The sequence below is a fragment of the Manacus candei genome, unplaced genomic scaffold (genome assembly GCF_025592945.1).
Source record: "Manacus candei isolate 608988 ecotype Guabito, Panama unplaced genomic scaffold, ASM2559294v1 h1tg000033l, whole genome shotgun sequence".
In the NCBI taxonomy this organism is placed as follows: Eukaryota; Metazoa; Chordata; class Aves; order Passeriformes; family Pipridae; genus Manacus; species Manacus candei.
This window is the reverse complement of record NW_026138081.1, coordinates 11538860-11560045: the sequence shown is the minus strand read 5'-3', so window position 1 is coordinate 11560045 and position 21186 is coordinate 11538860. Positions and strand designations below refer to the sequence as shown.

Genomic DNA, 21186 nt, shown 5'->3' with positions numbered 1-21186 from the left:
GGGCTTCCCATGGGGCCATAGCCTGATTTGGGCATCCACCTGTTCCAGTGTGGGATCCTTCAGAGGGAAAAAGTAGATATCTGCTCCAACATGGACCTCCATGGGTTGCAGGGCCACAGCTGGCCTCACCATGGTTTTCTCCACAGGCTGCTAGGGAACCTCTTCTCTGACATCTGGAGCACCTACTGCCCCTCCTCCTTCAACTGCCCATGGTGTCTGGAGAGCTCTTTGTCTCACATATTCTCACTCATCTCTCTGGCCGCAATTGCTGTAGTGCAATTTTTTCCTCCGTCTTAAATGTGTTATCCCAGAGGCACTACCACAGCTGCTGATGGACTTGGCCTTGACCAGCAGCAGTCTGTCTTGGATCTATTAGACACAGGGGAAGCTTCTGGCAGAAGCCACCCCTTTGCCCCCCCCAACCCAAACCTTGCTACACAAACCCAACACACCTGACTATTAAACATATTAAGGCAACTGACACACATTAAGACAATGCTACTCCCTCTCAATAAATTAGCCTGTGTCTACAAGAAGACATAATAGCTGTTATTTATATTGTACTTACATATTTTCTTTATAAATAAAAGCTTTATGCCTCCCTTTGAGCCTGCTCTTAGACCCTTTGACTACAGCACCTACAACTAAACTATTACTTCAAATTAGCATGGCGTTCAGTGTGCATTTGTATTACTGCCCTGATTTTTATTGGTTTGTTAATTATTATTTTTTCTCTCAGTTCATTCATCAATCATATTTACAAACCCGTTGTTGTACTTACTGCCAGATTAGTGTTCTCACACATTTCAGCACACAGACAGAAACTGCAAACTAGGGCAGCTTTATTAGGATCTCTAATATTTCTGAGGAGTTTGAAGGTGCTGACAGCTTATAGTATGTCTTTCCCAGGCAAGTGCAAGTGCCTCAAAGTCCATCTATCTGCAATTACTGGAAGGGGTAAAATTACAGAGCACGCTTTTCCTCTGAGAAGGAATCCTCTCCCCAGAGGTTAGGACTGGGGAACAAAAAGTATATTACAGCTGGAGATCTGACAAATTATACTCCTCTGAACTTCTGAATAATGATCCGTGCCACACTGGCTGCCTTTGCAAAGCAAGCTTGTTTAGAACCCAAGTTGATTACCTTCCTTGTTGTTTTGCCAGGTAGTTTAACTTTAGTCATACATCAAGACCTAACCCTGAAGTTCTGCCACCCCTCAATGCTCACTGACAGCAATGGAAGCAGCTCAAGGATGGCAGAAGCAGGCCTCTATTGTGCTTAGGCTATGTCCTTTTTTACTTTTTGTCCTGACTCAATTATTCTCTGCTTCACACCACTCTTTTATAGTAGGCACCTCAGGGTGGAGGGTATGAGGAAAGGGTTTTATTTTTTAGGACTGCAGAAAATGGTGTTTCTCAGGGCTACAGAAAAAGGGAAGTAGTTTCAAATATCCAAGTGGGCACATTGTCACCACAGCCCTGTTTGCATACAAGCCCATTGTCAACCAAAGAAACTGGAAAATTATGGCTATTTATCTATCCTTCTTTTTACCCCCCGTTGTGCCTCTTTTGGCAGAGCAGCTGAAGAGTTTGCATTGTTTCAAATTTAATGCTTGCAGATGGTTTTATTTAGAATCTGTTTTATTGGTGAGACATGCTTCCTCTGTTTATTAAATTATGCCTACTTTTTTGTCATCCATCATGTTGCCCGCAATTTCTGCACAGATCTCGAGGGTAGGGCTGGTTGTTGCTGTTGCCGTTGGGCGGATTACTTTTTTTGGGGGTAATTTGAAATATGATCGAACTCCGAGCGCCAGGGAAACACGGCTGGTGCTGACATTTTTCTCACAGAAGAGCATGACGTTCCCGACGGGCGAGCAGAGGCGCGGGGCGCTGCCGGTGAGAGGGGCGCCCGGCCAGGGGCAATTCCGCCCCTGCCCCCGGCCGACGGGGGAGCCCCGGGGCACGGCCCCGGGCGGGGGTCACGTCTCGCCGCCGTCGCCCGGAGGCGGGCGGCCCCGAGGGCGCGGGCTGCCGAGTCCGGGCCCGGCTCCGCGGGGCGCCGCGGCGGCTGCCGGGCGGTGGCAGGTGGTGGCCGCGGCAGCGCTCGGAGCGGAGCCCGGCGGCTCCACCGGGCCGGGCCCCCCCGGCCGGCAGCTCCCCCCGCGCGGTGCCCGCGGGCCGCCCGCGCGGTTTGTGTCCTGCGGAGCCCCCTCGAGCCCCCGGGTGGCCGCGGGCGCAGATCGCCGGCGGCTCCGCGCGGAACTCGCCAGCTCGGGAGCAGGAGGTGGGAACCGCGGGCGGTTTGGGTTTGCTCGGCTTCTTCTGGGTTTGTTTGGGGGTTTTTCCCCCCCCTGCTTTGTGCGGCTTTTTGGGGTTGGTTTTTCCTATTTTTTCCCCTCCTCTTTTCCCAGCTCGGGTATTTGGAGGGAAGGCGGGAGCACCGCTGCCCCGGGAGAGACTCGGCGGGCCGGGCCGGACCGGGCCGGGCGGGCCGGCGGCACCTCCCCCCGGTTCGGGGGGTCCCCGGGCTCGGCCCCCGAACGCCCCTCTCTTCCGTTCTCCATGTCATTTCCTGTGCTAATAAGATGGTGGTCACGGCCGGGAGGGAGGGAGCCGCCGCTGCCGCCTCCGCCGAGCCCGGCCCGGCCCCGGGACCCGTCCTCGCCTGGGACTAGCCAGCGGGGCCGGCGGGGTGGGAGGGCGCAGCCAGCCGGGCTCCCCCCGCCCCTCCCAGGCGGAGCGGGCCCCCCGACGCCGAGGCGGGCTCCCCGCGCCCGCAGCGCCGAGGTGAGTCAGCCTCGCTGGTAGCCAAGGTGGCCACGAAAATGGCTGCGGAGCGACTGGGGGGGGACCCGTCCCAGCTTGGGGGGGGTCCGGATTAAGGGGTGCCCGCAGCGGGCGGGGCGGCGGCATCGACCCGCGGGCACAAGTATCGCACCCCCCTCCCCCGCTCTCCCCTCCGGGGCGGGCAGCGCGGAGCCCGGCCCGTCCCCGCCGCTCCCGCCGCGCCGCTCCCGCCCGCGCCGCGGCTGCGCCCGCCCGGCCCCCCCCGCACCCCCGCGGCCGCCAGCGCGGCCCGTGACTGACGCGCCCGGCGGCCAATGGGCGGCGGGGGCGGACGGGCGCGCGCCACATTGGAACGCGGGGGCGGGGCCGCGCGGGGCGCTCCTGGGGGCGGTGGCGGGGGAGCGGGACCGGGGTCGGACCCGAGGGAAACGGGAGTACGGCGGTGGCTGCACCCTGCTTGCGGGCACCGTGCTTGCAGCATCGCCCGGGCCCCGTGCAGAGCTCCAGGGAAGAGTTGCCCTCGCATAGCTTAACCAGGATGCTCTGTTAACTCACGTGGAAAAACTGCAAATGCATATTCTTGGGCCTTTTCCCCTCTATTATTTTTTTAAAAGTTATAGAATCTTTCAAGCTTCCTTGTAAATGTTCCTATATTCCTTGTCGTATTTTTAAGGGAAACAGAAAATGCCTCCCGCCTTGCCTTTCAGATTCCCGAGAAGAAAAAAAAAAGCTGGCCTGTGGGCAAAACTGTTGGCTTAGTGTTGCTTCCTCTTTCTCCTGTGATTAATGCCTCTCATTAATGGGAGGAGAACTGGCAGAACCAGCTTAAAAAAATACCAGCCTAACTGTAAGATAAGGTTGTTTTCGAGCACTGCAGGTGTGTGCAGTGTTTTGTTGAGCAGCAAAAGAGCCCCAGCCCCAAATATCCAGCAGCCCCCTGGATCCAATCCTGCTGGTGAGGTTTGACTCCCTTGAATCCCAGAGAGACTGGCAGAGCATGAGCTCACTGCCTGGATTGGGCTTTGTGTCCCCTAAATTTCTGTTTGTCCAGTCACCAAGATTATAAGCAGTGAAAGCCGAAATGGAAATGACTCTCCTGTCTCTCTGATGGATTTTGTATAAACCCCACAATAGATGCACATGTCTGATGAGGACGGTGTGTTTTTTCACGTGCAGGCTGCAATCGGAAATGAAAGTGTTCAGTTGATGGGTGTTTGCTTCTTGCAAGGGGTGTTTGCTTCTTGCAAGGGGTGCTCGGACCAAAGGTGCTTCTGCTCAAAAAAGAACAGTTTAACACAGGACTGAGTGATGTAGAGCTCTTGAATCACATGCAGCCTGCAAAGAGTTCAAGTGTCGGGGCTGTTGGTGGGGCCAGCAGAAGAACTGTGTTAGTGAAGGAAGGGTTGGCTAGCTGGAACTGCTCACCAGGGAGGATTTGAGGTACCCACGGGAGATGCTGAAGGTTGCCCTGGCTCTTGGCTAGATGCTGAATTGACCAATCCCACTGCAGTGTGGAGTAGCAGGATAGGGGAAGTCACAGTTCCCTCCTGCCTAGGAGTAATGTCAAAAGCTGCTGCTGCTCCTTCTGGCTCTTTGTGGGGCATGAAGGAAGTCCTGCAGTTCTCAACTCAGTGCTGGCTTTGGTGTGGAGCTTTCTGGTTTTGGGATACCAGCCTGTTACTCCTTTAGCATCTTTGTGGACCATGCATGAGGCATGGTGTTTTCTGGGCCAGTTTATGGGGGACTCTCTCAATGCGAGCCTTACCAGTCGCTGATAGCAATTACTTGCACTTTTTTGACAATTAAAGAGGAGGATTATTGTGAGCGTGTTACCTGATTTTAAATAGTAATGGCAAAAGCAAGAGCTTCTCTGAAACATTATTTTTTATGAACCGAGGCAAGGTCCATCTAATTGGAATGGGATGGGGGCAGGTTGTTGCTTGTATTCCTTGCTGGAAAGTGATGGACTTGCTTGAGATGGGTAGGAGCAGTGTAAAGGTTGTGTCCGTGAGTACTGCAAGAGGAGCCTGAAGCGGGAGGGCTCCTCCACTGCAGCAGGCTGGTATTGTGATTGGGGGCCCACAGGCATTGTGGTCAGTGGAAGTTGCCACCCTGAGTCAGGAATCAAAGTATATGTATATATTGAGGAGAAAAACAACAAGCCCAGGCAAGAGAGGTCTTTTTATAGAGAGTACTGTGTACACTTTATCCTTCTGTGTTTTTTTTTAATATTCTTTTTTCCTTTTGTAACTCCTGTCTCATGCTGGTTAATTCCCAAGTGGAGTTGTGGTTTTTTAAGCTTTTTTTCCCTCATGTCCATTTATGTAAGAGAAGTACGTGCTTTTACCTAGCTCTTTATTCTTAAAGTTGCTGTTAGCAGGGCCTGTCTCTTGCTGGTTCAGCTGTAAGTGCTACTAAACCATTTCCAGAGCTCTTAAAATACTGCCTATCATTCGTGTCATTTTGGAGTAGCATATTTAAAATTGTTATTCCCAGCCCAGTGTTGTTACATAGGTGTGAAAATTTGCACGGAGAAACTAAAATAGTCCCAAAGACACAATGTTTTGGGTTTGTTTTTAGTTTGATAAATAATAATACTGTAGGTTAACTGGGGGTCCTCCAGAAGGAAGAAATAAGCTGTTAAAATTTGATCTGAAGATACAAGTCAGGGTAGCTGTGAGAAGTACCTGTTCTTGTTCCCAGTGGCTTGATTGCGGGTGGGAACTTCTGATGCCTCTTTTGCATTGGGAACATGTGTATCTGAGACCTATGGTTTTCCTAAGTAAAAACAAGCAAACATCTCTTTTATTCTTCAATTTGGATTGCAGCTTTCTGGCATTTTTTAAGAAATCTGGAGTCAGTTGGATGCACATCAGGGTATGCTTGATGTATCTTCTTGCATCAGTGTTGAGTTGACTGATCTGGTCTATCACCTGAGCACAAACCCTTGGGACCCCAGGGTTGAGAGCTGCTTGAGGCACAGGCTGGGGAAGGGGAGTCAGTACGTGCAATTGAGCTTGCATTGAGCAAGTGGCAAAATTCCTCCTGGCCTGCCACTGGGCAGCCTGGCTGTGGGATGCTTACTTTGCTGCTTCATGTTTCGCTCCTTGTCATACTTGTGGTGTATTTCATTGCAAGTGCGTCTGTACAGCACTCCTGCCTGAGGCTCTGTTGTAGTGGGTGAAGTTTCTTGGACCAGAGCTCTTGTGCAGCTGCAGACAGTTTTAGTGCCTCCTCTTGCACTGACCTCTCTTCAGCAGTGGAGTAAAGAAGGCTTTAATTTCACAGGCTTTTCCCTTCTTCCCGTGACCTCTTCTCTGCTACTGAAGGCGTTTATAAATAAAGCCTCTAGAGCAATGTTCCATCTAAAGCTGCATAGTGAAATGTTGCTTTTCAGGAATCCCTGCTAGTTAAACTTGCCTGTACAAGTGGGTTCCCGTAGCAAGTCCAGCCACCCAAAGAGAAAGCAGAGATAAGGTGAGAGGTTTGTATCACCCTTAATGGCATCTTCAGAAAGAAGATGAGGGAAAAGTGCTTTGGAAAGGGAGGAAGTTTGCAGATAAAAGAGGCCAAAAAGCAATGGAAAACACAGCCATTCTGGGGCATCTTTGAAAGGTGGGAGCAGCCAAGGTGGATGGAGAAGAAATCTGGTGAGGAGGGCAACACAAGTATCCCATATTAGAGAACCTTTTCTTTATAATGCCCACCATGTGATAGGCACTACAATGCTGATAGAAAAGACCAGGAGGATTGAGAGCAAGGAGGCAAAAAAGCAGAGGTGAAGGGGTAGATTTTGACTTGACATCTAGAATTATGTTTGCGATGTGGTTTTTTTAGAAGTCTAGTCACTGTCTTCACCACGTAGGCTTTGGACTTCCACTAGAGTCAGTGAAGGTGGTACTAGCACTGACATTTTTCCTCCTTCCATTCCAACCTCTACACATGATTGTCAGACCCTATGTTTCTGCAGAGAGACAATCAAGCAATTAAGAACATTGACACTTAAGGCTTTGCTGTTATGCCTCCGGGTCATTGATCCGTTTGTGGGAGCAGGATAGTTTGTATCCTTCAGAGCTGTTGCTGAAATACCTAGTTATCCTTTAGGACTGGGAGGCAGTACTCTGGCATTTCAGACTCAGAACAGTTTCCCTGCAGTCAAAAGGTAAAAACATTATACATAAAATTTAAGATTTAAGCTGCAGAAACTGGCAGCCTCCAGAGGGAGATCAGTAATGCGTACTGCAGAACTGTTTCAGTGCAGTCCCTCAGTCATGGACAGCCATAGTAAGGGGCCCATCGGAAGGGTCAATCATAAGCCAAGTTGTCCAGTTCGAACACACTCTGATAAATGGCTTGGTTTCTCTGCCCCCTTTCTTCTCTCCTCCTTATGCTTTGGCTTTTCAGAAAGACTAGTTTTACTTCGCCTGTAGTGACTTGTCGCAGAGAAGGGACTGCTGTTCTGAAGTCTCGGCATTGAGCCCTACCAGGGCTGCCACTCCCAGCGGCTCAGCCAGGCTGCCTGTGCTGCTGTCAGCTGAGGGCTGGCTTTTGCCGGTGGAAACTTAAGTGTGGGTACTGGGTGAGATATATAAGGACAGAGTGGTAAAAGTGCATGGGAGGTGATGTGGGGGATTATCTTGTGTGCCAGCTATAGAATTGCTGTAATTAACTCCCCCTGAGAGGCAGTGGTGCTCCTGCCTTGCGCACTGGGGAGCTGATACACTGAGCATCCTTTGCCAGCCCCCAAGCCAAGTCATTGCTGCATGCTGCAGACCACTCTCTCCAGGCTCCTGACTGTGGATCAGGCCATCTGGGGCTTCAGTGGCCCCCACTAACATCCTTTCAGTGTTGAAGGCTGGTACTTGGAGCTGATATTGGTCAGGGCCATCAGGCATTTGCAGGCTGATAATCATTTTGAAATATTGGCCAGTACATTCTTTTTTTGGTACAATGAAGCTTGATTTTGAAAATGTATCATATAAGCTGTATCATAATATGCTGAGTGGAGTTAAATGTGGTTCTTCAGCTGCAGATTAAGTGTACATAGCATCTTCCTGGAAAGATGTCATGAGTTTGACTGGGATTACCTTTCCTCTTTATACCTTTCATTTCTATAAACCTTGATTTCCTCATTTCTGTGTATATCAAGGGGGTTTGCTGTTGTTTGGTTTTTTAAAATCTCTCTTCTTCTGAGGCTGCTGGAGTACTTCATGTGGTCTTCTGTTTTCTTTACATTGGAAACCTCTTGCCTGGAAAGGCTAATGATAATGTTAAATATGCCACAGTTCACAGAGTCCAGTTTTTTTATTCCTTCAGATGAAATGAATGAAAACACTTGGACACTGACTTCAGGAAAAATCAATACTGATGAGACAGAAACATACTTTTATGAACAATAAAATATGGTCTGTAGTTGTTATATTTCACACCAAGGCATGCAGACTATCTTTTCTGAGATCAAATTAGTTCAATCAGCTTTTGAAGAAACTTTTTAATTACTAATTTTCTCTTCCCTTCGTGATTGGAAAGAGAACATTCTTAGGTATGATATGTGTGTAAGTTGCTTTGTTCCTTGAGAAATTTTACCTAAATCAAGTAGTTAAGGACTAGTGTTTGGGTGTAGTGGTATCTCACCCTCGGCACGGAGTCACACCAGCTAATGCTGCATTGCTGTTGCAAAGACAGTACCTCCAGGATGGTGGATCCACTTACTGCATCTCCTGGATGTGTTGAGAGCTTGCACCAACTAAATCAGATGCTAATGTATCCTTTTTAGGTTTGATGGACTTAACGGGTGGTTGGTTGGGTTTTTTTAACTAGGTCTCATTCCTAGTCAGGTGATGAAATTCTGTTAGGGTAGTTGGTGAACTTTGTAGTCCCTCAGTGACTTATGTATGTGAAGTGACTCTGACGTGCTCCCTCTGCTTATTGGACTGGAATTGAATGAGTTCTTGGGCTCTTTTCATGCTTCTGTTAATCAGCGTTTTAAAATTGTCCATAGCATAAAGGACCAGGTATTTCTGTGCAACCTAATACCTTTATGTAGAAGATGCACTTGAAGAGCGGGGGTTGCACAAATGGACCAGAAGTGCTTGGCCCCTGCTGGAAATTTTTTTCTAGTTAGCTGTATTACAATCTACAGGGTTTGAACACCTCTCTCTCTCTATGGAAGGGAATGTGCAGATCAAGTGGTGGTAGTGGTGCATTCAGCACACGGATATCTGATTTCTTGGCAGATCCGACACTGGAGTATCTGGACTCCTGCCTGCCCCAAGGAAAAGGGTCGTTGTGACCCATGCTCAACCAGTACTCATCCAAGCCGGTAACATGAGCCCCTAACCTGTAGACAGATTTACCAGCTCTGAATAATGTCTGTTGTGCTGTGAGATCTTATCTTCCTAATGGCCTGCAAGAGGGTACAAATGAGGAGAAATAAATATGGCTCTTGCTTTTGCTTCCTATGCATTTTGTGGAACTGTCGATTTGTTCTCATTCTTCCAGCTGTGTTCATTAGTGCTTTTAAAAGATTGAGCTAGTTTGTCAGAATTTTGGGAACAAGTATAATTTGCTTCTACCTTTTCATTTTCCCCCAAATATTCTTTCCCTTTTTGCTGAACAAGTAAAAAGAAAGGAGCCACTTACCTTGTCCTGAAGCTCGAGTGAAACCACTGTAACAAGCATAGAGGAACTGTCATGTAACATCCTTCAACAGAAATGAACAGACACCAACTGGATAAATGGTGCCAAAGCAGGATTTTATCTTTATTTTGCATCTGTAAGAACAGGTCCCAATGGAATGGGGATCCCCCTGCACCTGGCACTGCCTTCCTAGAGGTATCCGTGCTGCAGAGGCTTTACAATTTGACAGTTGATTCCTGAAGCTTTTGAGTTGGGTGGTGGGAAGGGGCATTGCTCAATAACCAGGTGCCTACTGGAAGTCCAGAGGTCTCTTGGAAGGGTGGCAGTTTCTCATCTGCCTTTGGGATAAAGAGTTTTGGATTGTGATTTGTAAGTAATACCTTCTGCTCAAGAAACTTTCCGTCATGTGGCTGTATCAAGGGTGAAATTGTGTTTCGTTGTTCGTGACAGAATTTAAGGGCAGTCTTACAAAAAAAATTCATGTATATAAAGGCAGACCAGCAGTTGGTTGTTGCTTTTGAGTGTGGTGTTGGCTTTGTGCAGGAAAAGGGAGCTCCAGCAAAATGCTCTGAGTTTTCTGACTCAGTGGGGCAGTTTGAATTTAATGCATAGCTTGGCCATGGCTTACAGATGTGTGTGTGAGCCTGTCCGTCCTGTCCAGTCTTCTGACACCACTAAACATTTGACACTGGAAGAAAAAGACAAAGTATTGCAGGTAATTATTTTTTTTTTTAGGAAAAGAAAAAGCTGGAACTTCTAGAAAAGTGTTAAGTGAAAGCCTGTCTTGTTAGAATATGGATGTGCTTTCAGAGGGGCTAATTTAGACACTAAGGAAATATATGTGGAGCTGATTGCTGGCCGGGTGCCAGTCACTGAAGGGCACCGGAGGCTGAAATGCCAGGCACTGCTGGTAGTGCTGGCACTTCAGCTCATGACGGTTGGGTTGCATGAATTATCTCTCTGCCTTCCAGCTAATTTTATCCTGTTGATTTTTCATGAATCATTTCCCATCTCTGTGGGTTAGAAATTAAAGTGGAAGTTTGCTAGCCAGAATAGCCACATCTGCTATTTAGAAAATAGTGTCTGGGGTTTGCTTCCTGCCCACCCCTGCACCTTCCCTTCCCTTTCCCTTTTTACCTCCATCATTGTTCAAATACATGAATCACTAGTGTTGCTCACGCACAGAAATTTTCAGGCTGGCCAACCTGCATAAGTGCAGGGGTCCTCTGGATGTGCGTGACCTCAGTGTGGGTGGCTGGGCAATGGGGGTGGCAGGCGGGTGCTGAGTGCTATGTGGCAGGGTCCCAGGTGCACAGTGAGGCTGGCAGGACCTCACTGGAGCATCTTGAGTTTCCTGCACGTGCCTTATAAAACATTAAAGGCACTTTTCCCTCTCCCAGCACAGCAGAAGAGTAGGAGTGAGGCGGTGGCCTAGCCTGTTGCATACCTACCCAAGCGCTTCCTCACTTCAGCCTTTTCGTCTGTCCATGGACGAGAGTAGGTCATTTGGGCAGTAAAGTCACATCTCTGCTTCCCTTTGTTGAGCTGTGTGCTCTTGATTTCCATTGAGGCTGATGTCTGGGCCAGCAGCAGGGAAAGGATAAGTTCATTATCCAGAAGTTGAGCACTACAAGTAGGGATCCAGGGACACACATAGCAGTTGTATAGCTTGGGGCCCTGTGGGTAAGCAAAGTTTTGCTGGCAGCTGTGCTAAGGAAAAAGCACATTCCCATTAAACATAGTGAGCATTAGGTGAATGAGAGGAGGTCTCTAGCTTGGTGATGTTCATTTTTAATCAGTCTTGGGATCACAGCAAATGCAGGAGACTGAAAGAGTAATCGTATTGGGACGGTTTTGAAAATTGCCAAGTGGATGGCCCAGGAAATGAGAGGCTGAGTAGCATGACACCAATCCTGGGTGAATATAAAGTTATTCATGCTTGAAAACTGGTGTTACAGAACGTGTCTTGTACTTAAAACAGGTCTGATTTTGTTCTTTGAGAAGCTTATCATTGGTTTAAAGAAAGACCTGTAGATGTGATATATTTACATATAAAAGCATTTAAGTCAGTGCATGAGAACCCAGTTAATATCTAATGCCAGGGAATATTAATAAAATACGAATGGCTTAGGAACAGAAGGTAGAGATTGATAGAGAGTCAGCATCCAATAAATATACTGAAGTGGCAGTATAAATAGTAAAGAGGATGAAGGATACTCTAAGGTAAAGGACAGTATTAGCACACTAATAAATCAACTGTTTGCAGATTAACTTTAAGCTGAACATAGAAAATGGTTTTTCAGCATCAAAAGATCACAGTTCTGGCATTGCCACTTTAGATGAGTGGAGCAAATAATCCAGCTATTTTAAGCTAGAGCTTGATCATTTTACAGAAGAGTCTCTGCAACATGATATGTGGAGGCTGCATTTTCAAAGAAGTAGACTTGATGACCCTTCCCTTCAGATGAGAGGAAGGGAGAAGCTAGTTCTGCCTGACACTTACTCAGTGATGCAGAAGAAAGTATGACACCACTGACAACATGTGAAGATGAAACATGTGTGGTGGATTGTAGCTGTTGATAGGGGCAGGATGGTATAATGCAGTTGGTTTGGTAAATGGAGCCATTGAAACAAAATAATTTTCATGCAGCCAAGTGAAGAGTTATGAATCTGGAAAGGCACGTCCTGAACATGATCTCCGAAGGGAGGCTGTGTCCTGAGCAGTCTCGTGTGAGAACATGGGGGTCAGAATGGGCAGGCAGCTCTGAGGAGCTTTCTGTGCCAGGTCCTAGCTGGAAAAGACAACCATGATTTTGGACACAAACAGGGCGGTAATGAATCAGGGTGAGGAGGTAGTTTTATGTCTGTAACCGTTACATTTACTTCAGTCTCAGTCTCACATCAGTGTGGCTTTCTAGTGCCAGCATCTTGAAGCAACATAGAGAAAATTGGAAGGATTACACAGTAGAATGATGAAAATTGTTGGAAAACTGAGAAGATATTGCATGGGTACATATCCAGGGCTCTGCTATGTATGTGGTTTAATTCAGTGCTTATCACTATTGCTATCCAAACACCTTTCAGTAGTGTTTAAGGAAGAAGGCTTACACCTGCCACTTAGTTGTATGCTTATTCTGTCCTTGGGGAGAAAAATGTTGGTGGAATAGCATCTAGTTTTAGTACTGGGGTTTTGTGTCTGTTTGTTCTAACTTTATAAATGAAGGTATATATTTATGTTGAAGAAGCCAAAGGCAAAGAAGTGCAACTGGCAGTTCTGACCAAAGATGGTCAGAACAGCCATTAACCTGGGAAGCAATTCTTTCCATTCGTTCAAAGCAATGTCCCAAGATGTCAGGTATTTCAGCCTTTCCCGCCTAGTTGCAGGGCCCTTTGAAAGAACAACTGACTGGTTCCCAGAACTAGAGAAGTCACATAAAACTTGTCTCTGAGGGGGATTAACAGTTGAGATGAACTTCTGATGAAGTGTTTACTTCTGTCCCTCTTGCTAGACTCAGATGGAGGCTTTTGTCCTGTTTGTAGGCTTAAGGTAAGGGAATGGGACATACAGGGGATCGGTCAGGTTGACCTAATTCTCCTTCCTACCCTTAAACTGTGAATCTGAGATCAATGCAGGGAGCTGAGCACAACAAAAATGAGAAGTTTCCATGTATTTTAAAATTGCAAGTCATATATTCCTTCAACTGCAGTACCTGCCTTGGTTCTGTGGCATGTCACACTGTTTCAGAGGCTTTTTGGCTGCATGGGAGCTTTATCTTGTTAGCATCCTGGTTTTTTGAGTCCTTACTGAGCACTTAACATAGGGAAGTTGCATCAAATAATACCTGGTTTGCATACACTTGTGCTGATCCATGACAGCATATGGGTCATCTTTCTACTCTTAGATCAACAAAGGGCAAATGCTCCCAACTGACCATAATACAGAATTTCATGTCAAATCTTTTAGTCATCAGCATTTTCCATCTTCACTAGAAGCCACCATAAAACAAACTTAAGACTGGTTCAGGGGTTATTTCAGAGGTTCTCTTCCTTCTTCCCCCTCTGAAACGCATCTGTCATGAAGTGGATCATGGCAGGTTTTGATAACCTGTTTTGCCAATGAACCATGTAGGAGTGACAGTGTGAACACATCTTGCATCCATTTGAAATGACAGGAGGAGTTCCAGGTTGGCAAATGGGAATTTCCCTATTCCCAACCTGTCTGCAGTCAGGATGACAGCGGGAATTTGGTGTTGTGGCACCCCTATGCTGTTTGTCATGTCAGTTGCTGGTCTTGGGCTAGTCATTAAACCACTGTGAACTCTAAGCCCTCCCTGCTGGAAAACAGGTTAAAGTCTTTGTGGTTTTGAAGGTTCCTCTCCAACCTTCTTCAGAAAGCTGCAGAAAAACTGGTAATTTTTCCAGGTATCTTCCATGTAGTCCTGACATTCTTCAGTGTTCTTTCGAAACTCAAAGAATGTAGTGGAGTAATTGGCAATGATTTACACAAGTCCTGATCACACTCCATGGCTGCTCAAATCCTACATCATGCATGCCCTATAATTTTCACTAATTAAGTTTGAATTTGTGACTGCTTGAGCTTGTCTCCAGCTGTGCTGGCTGCATTCAGCCCTGCTCTGTGGCTGTCAGAGAAGAGTCCTGGTTTTGCAGCAGGTTGGGAGGCAGGTCATTGGCTCTTGCCGTGCCACCACCAGCCTTCACTGTGCCAAGGCACTGCTTTGCTGCACCACAGGGTGGAGGACAGCTTCATCCACAGGAGCGTTGTACTTTTGGGGGGAAAGTTACACCAGCATTGTGGCAACTGTCAAGGCAAAAGCAATTTTCCTAGTGGTGCATTGGGTTATATCTGTCTGTGGACAGTGGTCCTCCTCTGAGCAAACTGGTTCTCCCTCTTATTTTGTGGGATCTTTTAGTGTTTGATTTGGCTGCGAGCATGAGCTGCATAACCAGCTGGTACTTCATAAAGTGACCTGAAGTGGTTGGCATGGCCAAGGACCTTGGTAAGTGAATTCACCTCAGGGAGAACGGTCAGCCTGGGTCTTCCATGGCTGCATGGGGAGGAGAGCTCAGAGCCTTGAATGCCATGCTTTATTCCCCCTTCTCAGCTCATCAGTAGCCGACTGTTCTGGATTACTATTTCTGGTAATAATATGCAACTGTAGAAAAAGCGTATGAACTCAAGTCCATCTTTCACCATGGGCCTGCACTTTAAAAACGTGGTACAAGCTGTGCGAGAACTTTCTTAAAAGAAGAGGGGATGACCTCCAGAAGGCCAGCAGAGAGAAACTGAGTGAAGGAGCTGTGTGCTGAGAAGGGGACGGATTCCTATATGACTGTTTCACATGCAAGAATGTCCCAGTCTGGGAAACCTGCCAGTAAAATGTAAAATTAAAGCTCTGTTTTGGAGGCTGATCCACGCAGATAAGAGTCTGTGACTGTTAACTAATAACTACAAGAGGGGCAGTGATAAAGGCAGCATACTCGAGGACAGGAATTCACAGGTTTGTTCATGTTTAACCCCATTTGGAGGTTTTTTCCTGCATTAGAGATTAACAACTCAGATGTTCTTGTGTTTTCTACTTCCCTGATTTTGAGCAATATGGTGAAATCACTGGGAATCTTAACCTGTGTCATGCAGAAATGTGACAGGTCCTCGCCTACTTTTGAAGAAAACAGGAGAGGTTATGTGGCAGTGCCTGTGAATCTGGGGACAACCCAGGGATGCCTCTTGGGATTTGTAGCAGTCACACTGGTGTCCTGGGCCCACTGAGGACCATTGTGCTTCATACCACAACTGCCTTTGCTGTCCAAAGAGCTTGATGTGTGCAAACAGCACCTGAACGTCACAGCATCTCTCTCACCTGGGGATTGTCCTCTCTGACATGCTGCTAGGACTTTACAGTAGGCTGTGTGCACATTGACATTTGTAGGCTGAACGTCCTGGTGGGCACAGGAACATACACATGGGAGGCCAAGTACCCCCTGGGAATACCTTCAGCAGTAACCAAGGAGCCTGCTCTCCTTATGCTTCTTGACATCACCTGAAATCTTCAGAGCCTCTTCATATTTAGGTACTAAAACAAACACAACTATAAAAATTGTCAATAAAACCCCACAACAATGAAGTGGAGGGAGTGAAAACTGCAGAATGTGAACTCTTGTAGCTGTGGAAAACTAAAGGGGGAGGAGAAAGGGCAAGAAAGAGAAACTAATGGGCAGTGAAATTAGGAAAAATTAAACACCGCTTTAAATAAATCAGAAGATAAAAGAGTCCTAAAAGCACAGTCATCTGCTGAGGTCTGGAACTGGAGAAATCTCATGTGTTTCTTTTCTGGCAGAAAAGCTAGAAGATGGTACCAGTTACAGCAGCAGCGTAATGCTCTCTGTTGTAGCAGTAGCTTGGGAAATTACCAAATAGCAGCTACTAGAGCAGTACTTTTTAAAGTTTGCTGTTCTGACTAACTTGCTTTCAGGGATTCTAAAAGGGCTGGCTGAGCAGCGCTCTCTGGGTCATAAATGCTAATTTAAAAATAATTTTTTTTTAAAAAAGCATACATAATGACTTAGACTGAAAAAATGTTGTGTGTTACTCATAAGGAAGTAAGCCAATTTCAAGTTTAATTGGGCCAGCTAGAACACTAACTGCAGTCTGATGTTTGCTTCCAGTAAAATAATGTAATAGCTGATATGTATTGTTTTGTTCATGATTTGAGGGGGTGTTAATTGTAATATTCAGTCTATACTGATTTTTAAAAAATCATTCTTTTCTAACAGTGGGATTTTCTGGTGTTGCTGTAATTTTACTTGATAGAGGTAAAACTGTTGGTATGTCTTGCATGTTTATTGCAGTAAAGTTGTGCCACAGGTCATGGGAATAAACAGGTAGGATGATTCAGTGTGTTACACACACACTGTTGGAGTGAGTCCAGAGGAGGACTGTGAAGATCAGAGGGCTGGAGAACCTCCTGTGAAGACAGGCTGAGAGAGTTGGGGTTGTTCAGCCTGGAGGAGAGAAGACTCTGGGGAAACCCTATTGTTGCCTTTCAGAACTTGAAGGAGACTTGTAAGAAGGCTGGGGACAAACTTTTTAGAGGGGCCTGTAGGAACAGAACAAGGGGGAATGGCTTTAAACTGGAAGAGGATAGATTTAGATTAGATATTAGGGAGAAATTCTTTACTGTGAGGATGGTGAGACACTGGAACAGGTTGCTCAGAGAAACTGTGGCTGCCCCATCACTGGAAATATTCAAGGCCAGATTGGATGGGGTTTTGAGCAGCCTCGTCTAGTGGAAGGTGTTCCTGCCTATGGCAGTGGGATTGGAACTAGATGATCTTTAAGTCCTTTTCAGCCCAAGTCATTCTATGATTCAATGCATAAAGGAAAACCTGACTAAATAAAAGGTCACATTTTTTTGTGACAACAGAAGGAGAGCCATTGCTGATAATTGTAGTAGTGTCAGCTGGGAATAGTTTTTTTGGCTTGATGCTAATCAAATGGCAGGAGTGGGTCTCTTCTCTCATTTAACAAGTGATAGGATGTGAGGAAATGCCTTCAAGTTGCACCAGAGGTGTTTTAGATTGGATATTAGGAAAAATTTCCTCACTGAAAGAGTTATCAAACATTGGAAGAAATTGCCCAGCGAAGTGGCTAAGTCTCCTTTGCTGGAAGATGTTTAAAAGACACGTAACTGTGGCACTTAAGGATGTGGTTTATTGGTGGACTTGGCAATACTAAGTTTATGGTTGGATTTGATGATTTTAAAGGTTGTTTCCAGCCTAAATGATTCTGTGATTTAGTGATGGACTTGGCAGTGCTAGATTTACATTGGACTCGATGATCGTGGAGGTCATTTGCAGCCAAAATGATCCTTTGATTTTAAGTTTGTTGGTGTCCTGGAAGAAAACCCATCAAATTGGGTTATGTTTGTGGACAACATAAAGTCTGGGCAAGTTGCAAGTAATGAAAAGAGGTGAGTCAGTGGTGGAGTTGGGATTGAATGTGTGCTGAGTGAGACAATGAGGAGGTATGTGAAAGCCTTAAAGCAGTCATCTAGTCTCAGAGCAGGTGGGAAGGCTGACAGGATGCATGGTGGCCTGGGAGCTGTCGCAGGAGTGAGAGCTCTTACAGCAGCACAGCAGCTCGCCAGAAACAGAACCCGACTTGGGCACAGTTGGCAGAAAGTAAGTGCATTACTTGGACACAAGCATGGATATCCAGAGCAGGGCCAGGGAGGGTGTTATCTTGGTGCAAGGTGCTGCCCCTGCCAGCACAGGAGTGCTGGGGCCAGTGCTGCACAGGAATGTTGCTGATAAGTTAGAGGGAGTTCAGGGGGCACCATGAGAAGGGAGGGCTGCAAAATGTGCCATACAGTAAAATAGGGAGCTTTGTGTGTAAAATAAACACTGTGTTTCTTCCCTTTTTTTTCCCCCTTGTTTGGAGGTATGCTGTAATTTAGCCTGAAGTTCACTGAAGGAAGCACAGTGACCTGCCTTGGCAGAAGGTCAGACTGTGTCGTCACAGGGTTTCTCTTGCTCTGTAAGTCTCCATGAGGCAAGAGTGGGAAAGGAAAAACCACTTTATCTTCAGAGACAGATGTCTGTAACTTTTCCTACTGAAGCCTTGGGGGATATGGATGTTTTAACTCCAGGTGTCCTGTCTTCCAGGTGTCCAAAATGGAAGTAGTTGGTTGTTCTGACTGAGAGCATCTGCCCTGCAGCCAGCATCCACCTTTCCTGTGCCAGTATAGGCCCCACAGCTAACTAGCTCTGGGGCACCTGTCTCGTCTTGTCTTTTAACATTTTCCCCCTCCCCAAGCTTTTTCCCTCTTCAGCTCCTTTACTGCAGACTTTCCAGAAAAGACTTCTCCTTCTCCTTTGGGAAGGGCAAGTAGGCCCTACCTGCACCACCAGCTGGTGCATAGGCTCAGGACTGGAGAGCTTCCCTCTTGCTCCAGAGAGCACAGACAAGGGACTCAGCTTGCCAAAATAATGAGCCCCTCTTTGCCCTTAGTATCGCTTTCCTTCTGAATGGTGGTGGTAATTCTGAAAGAAAATGTGTTTTGTTTTTGGCATCCTGTACAGGCTTAAAAGTGCATGTGTTTACCTGTGTCTAGTTGTACTTACGCTGAGGCTTTGCTTTCAGACCACTATATGAATATTAAGTAATGCTCCTTGATACAGCCCTGATAAATGTCTTTCAGGGTGCACATTGACGTGTGCCCTTCCAGCAGCACTGCAGGTGTGCAGCATAACAAAACATGTTATCCAGCAGTGGACGTGGAAAGGGCGATCCCAGGGGGCTTGGCGGGGAGCAGTGTGAAATCTGTCTGATCTGGTATGGTACTTGAGAGCAGCCAGTTCATGTGCTTTGGAGGAAATCTTAAGATGAATGCAATGAAGTGACCAGCACTCAGCTTTATTGCTCTTCTCAAGCTGGGATGCTCTTAAGCTTAGTGGCCCTTCCAAAAATCTAAATTAAACCCATTCCGAATTATCATCACTTGACACATCTATATTTTCTCTTCAGCACCACCCCATGATGGGATGAGGAGGGAAGTGTTATCATTTTGGAGTTTGCTGTCCTTAGACATCATTAAGTGACTGTTGATTCTGTGATTCTGTGAAGTGGCTCCTGGCTCTTGTGTTGAGCAAAGGGAGAGGCATTTTCACTGCAGCAGACTCATGTGCCAGAGGGGTGGCTCAGTTCTGGACCTTGCAAAGGACAGGAAGATTGAGACCATAATTTGTGCAATCTTGGTGGAATCCTGAAGGGCACTGTAGGCACTTACCTGTTTGTTAGGGGTGTCTAGAGCACATGGAAAGCTCCATCCACAGGGGTGTAGTACACTCCAGTCTGTTCCCAGATGGAAACTGGCATTATGTCCGTAGACAGATCCTGGTTCAGTGCCACAATCTGTATTCCTCTTTATTGTCATTCTGTCCCCAAAGACATGCTCTGAGGTAGTGGTGCTCCATGTTCCCATAACATATCACACCCATCAGTCTTAAATTCCATATGCAACATTTTTAATGGGCACTGTGAAGCATACTTCAGATTCTCCATGCCTCAGGTTGCTCTGTGGTGTTTCATGCTCTTCATCTGACCTAGAGCTGAACTGCTTTTCCCTCCCCAGCCCTGGAAGACTTTTCCACCTACATGCATGTGTAGGTGCTCCAGTGTGTGATGGCAGCTCTTGGTGCCAGGAGGGAGCCTGCTCTGCTGGCTGTATCCTGGCCTGGGAGAGGAAGCTTGTGATTTCCTGATGCTCATACTTCTCCTCCCTTCCTTCATTCCCTTTCAGAACATGAGTGAGAACTTGAAGGACTGTTTGATCCAGACTCAAGCTTCCTTAGGTGAGATGGTGACGATAAAAACAGAGGCCTGCTCTCCTTGCCGGGACCAGGAGTATGGACAGCCTTGGTACGTGGCTGAGCTTCAGACTGATGTACTCCTTCTCTCCACCTACCCCCCAGCTGGTTTTGGGGAATATACTTGAACTTCTTGAAGTTAGTAAAGCCCTCCCTTGTGAGGTCAGCCTTGGAGTGTTTGACAAGGGTGGTCACCTACTAGTGCACCTACTCTAGATGAAGCCACTACCTGCTGTGTAGTGGCTTTAACCTTAAGCCATCTCAGATACTAGCTTTTGGCAGGTTGGATGGCAAGTTGAATTATTTCTCTGCTGCAGTTTTAGGACTAAAGAAGTTTGTCAGGCCCCATTGCCTCAGCTCCTCTCTGTGTGCAGTCCCAATGTCTTGGTAGGTTAACATCATCTTTCTGTTGTTTCCTCCTCAGCTCTGGAAGGCCTGACCCACAGTCCATAGAGATGGAGCCCAAGAAACTGAAAGGGAAACGGGATTTAGTCATGACCAAGAGCTTTCAGCAAGTGGATTTCTGGTGTAAGTATATTGTGAGTGAGGGAAAAGCACCACTGCTGCTTGTACAGACTTTGGTCTGTCCCTGCTGGTACCCTACTGGTTTGGGGCAAGAAGCAGGGGAAAAAGAAGCCAGGGACAAATTTACATGCTCTCCTGCAAAGACCGGCACATTTAAAAGAGAAACTGTTGCACAAAATCAGCTTGTCTGTGAAGGGGTTATGCAGAGGTAGGGAACTAGGTGGAAAGTAAGCTGGAAACATGAAAATACACACTGGAAAATCCTGAGAGTCTACAAAAACTGAAGACTTGAATTCACAGACTGCAAAGGGAGCACTGTGCAAACAACAACTCTTTCCCCTATAGTCTGGAAAAGAAAACTGCTGCCACTTATGCATACCTACAAAAAAGCAGACCTGCATCCCTGTCTGGACACAGGGAAAGTGCCTGGGGATGCTGTCTCTCTCCCAAGCACAGAATGAAGGCTGTAGTATGAGGGATGTTTGTTTTAGCTCCCTCTTTGGCGTGTGGGGAATCAAATCTTGGTTGGAGGACTTAGCTGCTAGACCAGGGATGTGCAGGAACCTCCAGCCTCTGTCTCTGCAGGCAGTGACGGGGCCTTTCCCTGTGCATGCAGCCATCAGTGGCAAATGTGTGTAGAGCATCAAGATTTATGCAAATGCATGTGTTAGTTAGGCAGATGTGGGTTGGGGCAGAGCCCTTGCTAAGAGATGTGGAGAAACAAGGGAGCAGCCAGTGAAGTGATTGCATGTGTGGAGGCTGGATACTGTGGAGGGGGCTCAGCTTGGCAGGGGGAAGGACAGGGAGCTGGCCTGAGCACTGTGCATCCTGTGCATTGCATGAACTG

General features: G+C 47.0%; 1 protein-coding gene across 4 annotated transcripts in view; it reads left to right on the top strand.

Moving 5' to 3' along the window:
* Window positions 1-2151: 2151 nt before the first annotated feature.
* Window positions 2152-21186, top strand: part of PRDM11 (PR/SET domain 11) — a 50288-nt gene continuing 31253 nt past the window's right edge. For 3 of the 4 annotated variants that reach the window (XM_051791717.1, XM_051791714.1, XM_051791719.1), the window contains exons 1-3: window positions 2583-2789; window positions 19748-19866; window positions 20239-20342. In XM_051791717.1, coding sequence (XP_051647677.1) covers window positions 19751-19866; window positions 20239-20342 — 220 coding nt within the window. In that variant the 5' untranslated portion in view covers window positions 2583-2789; window positions 19748-19750. Of the gene's footprint in view, window positions 2287-2582; window positions 2790-19747; window positions 19867-20238; window positions 20343-21186 lie in introns of those variants that run through there. The other variant, XM_051791715.1, reaches the window with a different exon arrangement.